The sequence below is a fragment of the Ambystoma mexicanum genome, chromosome 2q (genome assembly GCF_040938575.1).
Source record: "Ambystoma mexicanum isolate Mex_15411 chromosome 2q, UKY_AmexF1_1, whole genome shotgun sequence".
NCBI lineage: Eukaryota > Metazoa > Chordata > Amphibia > Caudata > Ambystomatidae > Ambystoma > Ambystoma mexicanum.
In genome coordinates, this window is record NC_090924.1 from 484673702 (window position 1) to 484686219 (window position 12518).

Consider the following 12518-nt stretch of genomic DNA (forward strand, 5'->3'; position numbering starts at 1 on the left):
TTTGGTTTTTTAATATCCCTTCTCTTTTGATTGAACCGCATGTCATGTTTCAGAGTGCTCTAATATATAAAAATGCTGCCAATATGCAATTTTCCCAATACTTATTATGTTCTTATGATTGTAAATATATGTATGCTATTCGGTCTGATATTTGGAATGTTTTGCTAACAAATTTCAGTTATACGGCTTCTCCTTCACCTGCTAACCTATTCTAGGCCTATTAAAGCTATCCAGTCTCAGAATTTAAGTGTATCAATTGATATAGCCATTCATTTAATTTCTTGTAATGGGAAGTGCTCTGAAAAATGGTCAGTGTTACTTTGGAACTACGCCTGTTCTATTCACAGAAGTGAAAAATGTCACACGAAATCTGATGTTGTAGTTTTGTAAATGTAATACGTAGTTAATTTACCAAATAATTCCAGTTCTATTTTTTTGGAGCGATCGGGTGGTTAAAAGCACGAATGTTCTTAAGCCTTAATTAATTTAGTTGGTTCATTAATTTTGCAGTTTATTCTTACTGCTTCCCCTTCTATCGTCCCTGTTTGATCTCCATGCTATATTACAATGCTAAATATGTAGCAACCTTTAAAGAATCTTTCTGATGCAATGACTAAGTTACTAGTTATGAATGGTACTCTTAAGTACCCTAGCATTAGAGGTGTGAATACTCTACTTGCTTGATCATTAAAGGCGGGTTCTGGAGAATGTTATCAACAATAGCATGGAGTCCGTCATCTAACACTAATATTTTAGTGTGTCCATTTTGGCAACTTGTGAGAGGAGCCAAATACGCATTAGACTTTGAAGGTATTACTGAATTAGTAGGCACCCCATGCCTGGTATTTAAAAGTAACCCCTTATCAAATGTATAATGTAATTACCATTGAATATCAATGGTGGGGTTATTGCAGCTGCGACGTTGAATCTGGCACGGGTGAAAACCTTTTTCATGTATAAAAAAGGCCTCTTCTATTGAGGATTGGCCAGCCTGGAATCTATACTCTGGTGAGATTTTATTATCCACTGGTAAGTCTACATTTCTTCACCATGGAAGGCGTTTTAAGCTTGGTGAGAAGCTCAGATGACCTCCTCTTGATCAAACTGATATCTTGGCGTAGATCCTCAATCGTGAAGTAGGGGCGATACCAACTATTCAACAGTAGAGCAAATGCGCGCGGCTTTTGTTTGGCAAACCAATCCCTCGTAGTAATCAAATGAACAGTACTCCCTAAAGCCGGGCACTTTAGGCATTAGCAGAGCAACAGATTGATAATCAGGGGTTTAATATGCCACTTTGCTTGCTGAATCTTGCTCAAGCCTCGAGTATGCTTAAGATCATGGAAGAAGGCTTCACTTGCTTTTGTGGGTTAGTGAGGAAAAGATAGTTTTGCCAATCTGGGTTCGCCTGAATAGAGGTTCCGAGTGTCAGAGGTGCACCTGTAAGAACCATAGTGCAGGATGTATTTGGTAGGCTCAATAGCTTTCAACTCAAAGGATCTCTAAAAAACAGAGGTGGTAAGAGTATTGGTATGGATCACAAAGTTCAGGCAACAGGTTTATTTTTCGAGTGTCCGAATGGGAGGGGAACTCAACAGCAGACCTGCATTGATTGTTTTGTAGCTTTGCGTGACCCACATTTATTGTCATTGAGTGAAAACTTGTACAAAATGTGACTGATTTGCTGACATTGATACTTTTGCAGTGTTTGCTCCGTAATTCCACATTCGGCTTCCAGCGTTTTGCTGCCTCACACTGCTTGGCATTGGACTCAGTGTGGAAAGTCCACAATCCTCATCATTAATTCATTGGCTGTCTCCTTCTGCTTCAGAGCTTTCCTGACCTTATTATTTAGTCTGTCCGTCTGCCCGCTGGCAGCTCTCGGATAAAAAGATGGGCGGCAGCAGTAGGGGTGACGAGAAAGTTAAGTAGTGTTTTTCATTTTTGTTTATTAAGGGAATTCTGATTACAGCATTCCTTCTTGTCAGTAATTCTGCACTCAATAAAAATGGCTCAAGTGGTCCAGAAGGAGATGGGCAAAAACCTTGAAAAACTTTATAGGTCATAGTGACTACTCCGCCTCCGCTGCAGTGGTTTTGAGAGGAGTATGTTGAATACACGTGATCAACGGGAGGGTGGTAAATCGCTTGGTGTAGCTGCAGCTGTGACGGCCAGTTTGGATGGTAGAGTTCAATACTTAAACACGCGCATTTTCCTGCTAGAACATTCCCACGTGCCTAAAGAACCATTTTGCGGAAGCTAATTTCTTATTTAATGAAATCGACAATAAAATGCCCGTTTAGACTTGCAGTGTGAAAGGTAACCATGCGTGGCTTCCTGTCCTTCCCGTACCACACGAAGGGAGATTCATTGATACAACTTGAAAAATGAGGCTACTTAAGATGACAATGAAAATAAAGTTGATGGGTCTCTGTATGATGAAGTCTCAGTAGAGTTTCAGGAAGTTGAATTATGTAAGCCGTAGATGTCCATAAGCACTGCAAGGAGCTACCTGGAGGAGGTATGGGGCAAAGGAGGAAACAAGATGGCGGATCTGGTTTTTGGAGCAGCAGCAAGGTACACAGCTGTCTAACTAGGTTAACCCTTCTTCCTATCTACAAGATGGTGGATCAGAATTTGAAACACTTGGTCAACACTAGGAGCCGAGCAGTGCGGACCAGTCACAAAGAGGAAGAGGTTTTTGCACCATACCTGGGGAACATAATTAGGGCTATGATGTAAGGAGAAGGGATATCTACCCCCCTACACACGTGCCAGGTGTGTCTAGTTGCACAACGTGCTACCTTTCATGTCGATCAATTATTTGCGACAGAAAACATAAAGAAATACATATTTTAATTCATGGATACAAAACACTTAGAAAAATTAAAAACAGGAGAGACAAAAATGCACATAACATTCCATAAGAGAACCTATACTGAAAAACAATTGTCTTGACCAGTTGGTTTTAACTGAACACATTCGTCAGATACTGGTGATGTAGTGAGGTTAGTAAACAAATAAGGTGACATCCTATTATTAAATGAAACCTTGATGCAATTCACTATCCTTGACTTTGTTAATTTTTCTGTCCTTGACTTTGTCGACACCAAAGAGTGTGTTTCTGGGTCCTGGCAAAAGATGGTTAAACAGGCTCAGTAGCTAGTTATTTGATGCTATCAGGCATGCGTCGGACCCGTCTTCAGGACTTGATTTATATAGATCTCCCAAATTGGGATTTCAGAAATAGTTCATTGGTAAATTTCCTTTTCGTGGTTTATTTGGCGTGTGTGGCCTTGATTTTAGAACAAATACGGACAGGATTCACTGGTCCCAACTGTGATTTCTTTTGAAAGATTTTGAAATTAAAGCAGTCTTTTTCAAAGTTTCCTTTTTCGACTCATTGGCTTGAGCAGCTTGTGGTCCTGAGGCTGACAGCGTGTCATATGATGGTAGGGAGAAATGTGTGGCTAAGCCAATAGAGAAAGGCTGCGGCTCACGGAAATGGGCCCGTTCCAAGCAGAGGGAGCCTCTATGCATACTTTGATCCCAGAGGATGATCATGGGGATGTGCACTGGTCAGATCCTAGCCTGAGGAACTAGGATGCAGACACCAACCCGGATGCAGAGGAGGAAACGGAGAAGACGCGCTCCTTGGCCTAAGCCTTCCATATGTCCATCGTTAGGGTGTCTGAATGGTTGGCCTTACTGGTCCCAGACTTCGGCCATCATCCTCTGGCGTTTTCAGACCCGTTGTTGCAGCCGCAAAAGTGGTGGACAGTACAGACCTACTCATTCAGCATGACATTTTCTCTATATCCCAAGACCCAGGGCATAAAACGTACTCTGCCCCCCCCCCACCTGCTGGAAAGTGGTGGCTTAATTGGTGGTTGGTTTAGAGCCTGAAGCTTTGCTTAATGTCACAGAAGTAACTGAGTCTTTTGGGCCGTGCAGGTTTTTTTTTTTATTAAACATACGTCACAAGGATTAATTTTTTCAAGAGTGACAGGCCAGTAGTTCAATCGAATGCACCGGAGGAAGAAAATCTGATAAACTCTAGTAGCCCTCTTTTAAAGAGCCCCTTATGGGTGAGGGAGATTGGTGGGGCTGTCCTGTAAAAAAAAAGTGAAGATATTTGATGGAGGTTGGATCCGGGAAATGCATTCCATTTCCAGCACTAAACCCCACCCTCCCGTGCCCCATTACTACTTCACATGAGTATGGGCTGCAGTGCGGGCCTTGCTGCTCCTCCGACACTACTGTCTGAAGAGAAGCCACAAACAGTAGGGTACAAGTGGGGAGTTTGCACAGACGGAGTGTCTGCCAACGTTTTTCATTCAGAAGGTGGACTCCCAACTCCGCTGGCTGTTTTGAGGCAGCAGGCCAAAACGTTTAGTTTGCTCCATTTAGTTAAATGGTTTAGTAGTAATTTGGTCATTATGAGCAGCATTGAAGTTGGGATTCAAATCACGACAATTAGGGTCCCAGGCCAGACACCCACAAGCTGACATGAAAATGTAAAATGTCTCGCATTGGAATTTTGCTCTGCAGGGAATATTTTGATACAGATTCTTGGGTTTAGAAGGTGTGCACATTTTATACTTTGCAATCAATGTTACAGGAAAATCCCTTCTGGTTAATTTTTGGGTTTTGATAAATCGTTTTTTTGAAGTAAAAAGTGCATTTGTTCTGTGCTTATTAGACGTCACTTCCCATTTCATGTGTTAGAGTCCCCCACTTTAGGACTTGTGGGCCCTGAAATATTTTGTGTTACAAGGTTCCTCTTGGCGAAAAGCTTATTCGGGCAAGAAAGTGTAAGTTAGGCTCTTTAGAAATGTCAACCGTTTCTGTCCTAATCCGACTGGCCAGGCTTGTAGTTCTAACTGACGGTTTCCTTCTCTGCACATATACAATATCGCAGGGAAGGGATGCCATTATTACGTCAGAGTGCAGCAATGTGGCGGGCATGCTGTTTACTGAGGCGTTAACACCCGATCTGCCGGGTCGGATCGGATGTTAAGGCCATTAGCACCCCAGGTTACCAAAGCGGCAACCCGGGGTGCTAAAAAAAAAAAAAAGTTTTCCTTTCTACAACGGGACACGTGCAGCGTCCCGTTGTATGAGGGAAAATCCTTTACCAACATGGCCGCCATGGAAAGGGAAGTGAGACTCCATATGGAGCCCCTCTTCCCTTTCCAAGGTGGCCGTGAGAAGCTGAGAGGAAGGTGCTGCTGCAGTGGACCAGGGGATCAAAAATAAAAAAGGGAATGGGTGGCGGAAGATGGTGGCGGGGAGCCAGCCGTTAGGCGTCTTGGAACATCTTGGAGCGTCTTGGAACGCAGGCTTACACTGGCGGTTCAAGTCCGCGTTTCTAGCCACCTGATTGGCTGGCTCCCACCTGCTGGGTGCTAATGGACGTTATGAATTTTAGTTGTTTAGTTTTTGTGTTTTGCAGTGAACCCTACGGGATCTAAGGCATTATTCGGTTAAAGCTCCCATGTGATCAATGTGTATTCTCAACCTGGACAGTTGGTGATTAGACTTTCAAAAATCTGTTCGGTTTTCAAACGCACGTAATTTAGTTTTGAAAACCGGATGCAGAATTTGTGGCCAAAGATGCTCTTGAATGACTGTTGTTCTTCCCTTTCCTTCATGTTCGTAATTGTCTCTATGGATCTATGTAAATACATGCCCTTGTCTGTAGGGATCTATGTAAATGCACGCCCTCGTCTCTAGGGATCTATGTAAATACACGCCCTCGTCTCTAGGGATCTATGTAAATGCACGCCCTCGTCTCTATGGATCTATGTAAATACACGCCCTCGTCTCTAGGGATCTATGTAAATGCACGCCCTCGTCTCTAGGGATCTATGTAAATATACGCCCTCATCTCTAGGGATCTATGTAAATATACGCCCTCGTCTCTAGGGATCTATGTAAATATACGCCCTCATCTCTAGGGATCTATGTAAATACACGCCCTCGTCTCTAGGGATCTATGTAAATGCACGCCCTCGTCTCTATGGATCTATGTAAATACACGCCCTCGTCTCTAGGGATCTATGTAAATGCACGCCCTCGTCTCTAGGGATCTATGTAAATGCACGCCCTCGTCTCCAGGGATCTATGTAAATACACGCCCTCATCTCTAGGGATCTATGTAAATATACGCCCTCATCTCTAGGGATCTATGTAAATGCACGCCCTCGTCTCTAGGGATCTATATAAATGCACGCCCTCATCTCTAGGGATCTATGTAAATATACGCCCTCATCTCTAGGGATCTATGTAAATACACACCCTTGCATCTAAGGATCTATGTAAATACACGCCCTCGTCTGTAGGGATCGATGTAAATACACGCCCTCGTTTCTGGGGATCTATGTAAATACACGCCCTCGTTTCTGGGGATCTATGTAAATTCACACGCTCGTTTCTGGGGATCTATGTAAATACACACCATCGTGTGGCTGTTTTAAGAAGGCCTAACACAATTGCAGGATGTTTCGGCATTGGGATTTAACTGCTTTCGAAAAGGTTTTCTGATCCGAGATGAAAAAACATGGGTGTTCTCCATTTTAGCAATGAACAAATGTTATTATAGTTAGTAATTGGCGCGTGCTAAGCAATGCATGAGGATGGGGCAAGCTGCTTGCCGAGTCAAATATGGTAAGTTTAATGAGCCACATTGCAACAAAAGCACAGTAGTCTCAGAGCAGAGCTGTGCAAGGGGCACACTTTGTCCCGCAGTGCACATAGTTTGACAAACACAGATTTGGACAGTTTCAAAATCATGTTCAACACAATACTTTGGGGAGGCCTCGTTCCAGGGGGACAAGTGAGCCACTGAAAACAAGTGCAGGATCCTTGGGTAGTGTATAGTGTCTGGTAGAAAATCTCATGTCATATGAATGCCCCAACACCATCTATAAGCACCCCCATGACGATGGGGGCCACGTTTTATATTCAGGCTTCATTGCATCCATTGGAAAGTAAGCTTACTCCTTCGGCATCGTTTAGGAGCCGCTCCTTATGTTTATTAATTCATGCACTAATTACATTTTTTGATTACCAATATTACTACGTTAATTGACCTGCACCCCCATTATGTGCTCTGCCCTTCTGCCTGGAACACATAATGCCAATCAGTCAATTAGCAGGAGCTATTGATGAAACTGCATTGAGTATAGTGCAATCTTGAGCGAACAGTTCTCGCCTCGTCATCCTGACCCTTTTCCTAGTTTCCAGCTATGTCTACCTAGCAAAAGGGCCACCGACGGCAGAAACTGCACACACATGGACACTTAACTTGCCGCCATATGGCGCAGTCATGTGTGCAGTAAAGCATTGTGCATTCTTGCTGTTGTCCACTGCAACAAAGATTGGTGCCAATGCCAACCAGAGCAGCATGCTGCCCCTCCGACCTAGGTCTGCTTTCTACGAATACCTAAAATAAATACAATTCTCCCCTTTGCTGCTATTATGCCCGATGTCAACGAAGCACATGACCAATCTTCACCAAAGACCGTTCTAGGTAGAATAGTACACATTTTGTGGTTCACTGTAGTTTTCCATGAGGTTTTGGAATTCATTTTACAGTGAAGGATGCCAAACATCTGTATTGCCCAGCACTGTAATGGTAGAATGAACATTGCCACTTTACGGCAGTAAACTAGAGACTTCTCTCTGAACGTACAATCTGACCTACTTTACACATACTCTAAAGGTGGATACCAACATTTGTGTTTAAACATGCAAAAACAAGGATGAGGATTTGGGAGTAAAAAGCTTATTTGATTGGCTGATTTATTCTCAGGCCTGTCTCTGCACATGGATTGAAGGCATGTTATGATGCCTGGCTGTCCTCTTGTCAGTGTGGTGATTCTGTGGACCATCATTTAACCCAGTTGACCCGGCGTGCTTCTCAATGGTCATGATCTAGCCTGTGATAGAAGAAAACACGATAGCATTAGATGGGAAAGATATTGGTTGGTGGCAGGCAAAGACATTTTGAGCAATAGTTGGACTTGGCCTAAATTACGTCTTACGGAAATTCCAAATACACAATATTGTCTGGGTTTCAGAAATCCATAGCTTTCTGGTTGCTAATATTCTTCCTATGTTTTATTTTGTAAAATAAGTGCAAGTATGTGCAAAATATCAAAAAATGCAATTTTCCTGTTGCATGGCGAGGATATGCCTCAAAATTGTTCACTTTACCTAAACTATTTTCTAAAACCTAGAAGGTTCACATTTTAAAAATGTAGCAAATGTTGGTTTATTTAAGGGTAGAAAGTGAACATCAGATTGAATGTTTAACTATTTTCTGTTATGTTACAATCTGGTGAACTGAAGCTCACAAGCTGTCGGGTACTGGAGATGAAGACCGCAGCAAACCCAATGGGGCTTCTATACAGGAGGACTTTTTCCCTGATACCATTAAATACCATTAAAAAAAATAACTGCATTGCCTGATTTAGTAAGGCCATAAAATCACCCTTCTGACCACCATACTACCGCTGAGTTATGTTGTAATGCTGCACGAGTAATGAGTCCTGTTACCAAGACCTACCTTTAAGGAGCACAATACTACTGCACATGTATGTTGTAATATGCCTAATCTAACTTGTAACCAAGCCCAGAATGTGCTGCCCTGCCCTGCACTTCTAAAGCCTTGAAAGCAGTGTTCTACCTTGCATCCTTTCTAGAGTGCGAGACCTTCTCCCCCGCCAACCTTTCTCTCTTCCCTTTCCGCCTACACGATCTGGAGTACCCTGCATACTAGCTGAGCACTAAGCAGCGATGAACTCATTTCCATCTATGCTCCCCAGACACTGAATCCTTCGTTCATACTCTCATTCGTTTGTTAGTCTTGTATGTTTTTTTTGTATGCGCTCTGAGGCCCTGGGCATGTGGCGTGGTATATACAAATTCTAAATAAATAATAAAGAACCAAATGAAATAAATGTTGAATATCTTATTACAGCAAACATTCACGTGCTGGTAAAGAGGCAGGTGGGCAACCTCTGAAGTTACATTATATGTGGAGTGTTCAAAGCGCCAGCTAGAACTCTAATGGCGTATAAGCCGCGGTGTAACAACACATGAGGTCGGGGGATGCGGGGCCTCACTTCTTTGCCCATGTTGGAGATGGTATGGTTTTGTTATGGAAGGTTTTTTGTGCCATTTTCCTTGCTACTAACCACAAAACCTTCCTTTCTCCCGTTTACAGGGTTTGTTTCCTGGGGGTGTTGGCCCTGATTGTTAGCTGGGCGTCGATGGGACTCGAGTTAGCTGTGGCTGTGGTAAGTCATCCAGGCTAATGTCATTCTGTAAAAAGATAGCAAATGGCAAACTCCCACCCAGGATTCGAAGAATAGAGACAGTCCCCTTCACCGAAGTCCATCCCAAAATGTTAAATATTTTATGTATCAAATACATTTTCATTCTTAGTTTACATGATAACCAGGACTTAAAACAAAAAAATTTAATTAGGAGTATTTTACTCCCTATTTTTTTTTTATCGGAAGTGATTGATTTTTAGGACGTAAAAAAATAATTTGCCTTTCCAAAAGGGGTTTGTTTAGGCGACTGAAAATACATGTACACTCTAAACCTATATATTTTGGAACCCATACTTTGCAATTAGATTTCCCTGCCGATTAAAAGTTGTATGTTTACTGCAGAGGTTTTCAGATCAGGCAGCATAATAGATTGCATCCTTGTGGCTTTCCTGTGGTAGTAGCACCAGCAATCCGAACCGATCTGCGGACTTGTGTGGTTGAATGCAGGAATATCCCCAAAACCCTCACCCAGGCTGCTTTCTGGAGGTTGTTGGTCTGTTTCATTTGGTTGGTCAGGCGAAGCATGGCTTACACTATAACATTTTTAATGCAGCCCCACCTTCAGTGGTCTCCATGCGAGTCGCTGTGGTCGGCACTTCACTCTCCATGCTTCGAACCTGAGACTTAAGTTCCAGGCATGATTTTACTGCGGCCCTGGAATTCCCCAACTTGGCCGCTTTTTGTATAGTGCTGTGATCCCAACCAATACTGCCTTAAAAACTGTTAGCCAGGTTTCCTGTGGTTCACCATTGTGCCTGAAAGATCTGGTACTAGTAGCAAATAATTCACCTTTTTTCTATCATGGCTCCAATCGCAGCGCTTCAATATAATGTGATCACTTGACTAGCCCGGGGATCACCCGACTGTTCGCCCATTCCCGACAAGGCAATAATGCCTCTGTTCCCAATGGTAAAATGCTTCTTGGGGGTGGCTCTGGTTTTGTTTGCAGGCAGACTGTCTGCAGTAAAACTTCTCGGGGGCCCCCGTGTTGACTGTTCATTGAAAACGGGGGCCCGAGCACATTTTGGCCCCTACCCCCGTTGTTAAGGATGCAGGGGACACCCCCCGCAACCCCAGAGGCCGCAGATACCTGAACATGAGGACCGGGGGACAGCCCTGCAACACCCAAGGTACATGAAATAGTAGGTCAAAAAGGCAAAAGAAAATAACCAAATTGGGTTATACCCTCCGCTCAATCACTAAGGCCAATCCCTCAGCTGGGGGCTCTGCAACCTCCAATGCAAGGCGCTGTTTGTTACCGGGAGGTCCCCTCACCACCGCTCCGTATCGGCAAGGTGTAGTTGACACCATCCCTGTCACTTCACCATCTTGGTTCACAGGTCATCAGATCGGGGGAAAACCGCAGTGCTCCGAAGCAGGCTCTCCGTTGCTGGCTTCTCAGCGTGTATACCACCTTGCAGAAGTCTTCTTCACTGACCAGGCTTCAGCCTTGTCTGAGATTTTATGCAACTTTGGTTATGACCTGTACCTGTTCCTGGATCATGCAATCTCTTTCAGCTGTATATAGTAAATCACTGTGTAAAGATTCACCCCCAAAATCAAAGGATAGAGGTTAGCATCAGTCTGCAAGCCCCTTGAAGTATTTGTATTTTCATTGCCCTCTCTTTTATGCATCCATCCATTGATCCTGGTCTTCTTTTTGTAATCTACTTTTATCAACCTGGGATAGTTCTCTCTTGAGTAGCGTCAATTCATTTACGTAGATGTTTTGAAATACCACATGGTGGCATCTTTTGTGGTTTTCAGATCCGCAGCATAATACTCGTTGTCATATTTAGGTATTGATAAAAGGAATACTTCCACGTTGTGCGTATGTATATTTGACATGGATGGAATGGTTTGACAGGTGTGTACGTTTTACTGAAGTTCTTTAATGTTTTATTTTCTATGTAAATGTGAATCAATGACTAATTAAAAATTGCGGGGATAAAAGTAACAAAACATGACTGCAAGCCACTCCAACACCCGCGCAGAAATCTTGCGTGAGAGCAGGTTCCCCGGTGTATTGTCTTCCTTTGTTTCTGCTTTCTTAAGCCCTGCTCCGGTTGTTCTTAAGAGCATGGCGGCCTGCTATTGCACATGTCTTCGCTGTGATTGAAGAGCAGTTAATCAGGTGCTTTTGTTTTAATTAGTATCGATTGAGGCAGTGTGCATGCGTGAAATCCCTGAGAGTTGGCTGATTACCATTTTTGCTGGTACTCCATCAGCTGCTCCCCTCAAAGCCGCCATTGTTTCTTTTTGTGTACACCCCTTTGTTCCCTCTTGTTTATGTGATGACATAACGGTTCTATTCTTTGCCTCGATTCCTTGATTATGACCTCGAATTCTGCAGAGGAGTGACTCGAGCAACCTGTGGTTATAGCCCTGAGCAGCCAATGGCCCGCCACGTGTAGGGTTGTTGTGAGGAGTTGCCCTTGTTTAGGGCAGCAGGGTCCTGCTTTCTACTCCAGTCTGCTGTGGGCCCACGTCCACAGCTTTTACCCATTCACCCTGGATCTTCTCAGCCAAATTTATTTGAGGGAAGTTTTCTTTAGTTGAAGTCGGCCGTCTAAGCAAGACCTGTCCAAATGTGTGTGTGATCAGCTAATCTCTTATGTGCTACCTTCGGATGGACAACTCACTTTGAAAAAAGGTTTCCACATCTGTGTTTTTGGTCTAATGTTCTAACCTCTTGAGCTGTTTTGCAATACATGGTATGAAGTCTATTGGGATTCTGGGACATGGCTAGGTGTGTTTCGTGCTGAGATCCCATGTGTGATGAAGCTTCCTCTTCTCCCCACTCGTTCAGGGCTCAAGTGATTTCTGCGTGAATCCGGATGCTTACGTCTCAAAGATGGTAGTGGACAGAGGTGTGCTCAGCACAGGTAAGAAGAGACTTCCCTGTGGTGCATGTGTGTTAGAAATATTTCTGCTTTTCAGCAACAAGCCTCTGAAAATGAAGCATCTTAACATATGTCGGTGCTATAAGGAGAAGCAAGTGGCCAGCAACCCTATATCCTTTCACTAGTTCAAGATTTTACCTGGATCTGGTACAGAGCGGACAGTAGTTCAGGAACGGATCATTGAACTGGTCTTGTGTTATTTTGCAAGGGAAGAGTCTTACAGGAAAACCCAGCATTGGCACAGCCAACATTTTTGGCTTTTGTATAGTGA

General features: G+C 43.5%; 1 protein-coding gene across 2 annotated transcripts in view; it reads left to right on the forward strand.

Moving 5' to 3' along the window:
• TTYH3 (tweety family member 3) overlaps positions 1-12518 on the forward strand; it is a 646372-nt gene that overhangs the window by 505149 nt on the left and 128705 nt on the right. For both annotated transcript variants that reach the window (XM_069647607.1, XM_069647608.1), the window contains exons 6-7: positions 9233-9305; positions 12154-12229. In XM_069647607.1, coding sequence (XP_069503708.1) covers positions 9233-9305; positions 12154-12229 — 149 coding nt within the window. The remainder of the gene's footprint in view (positions 1-9232; positions 9306-12153; positions 12230-12518) is intronic.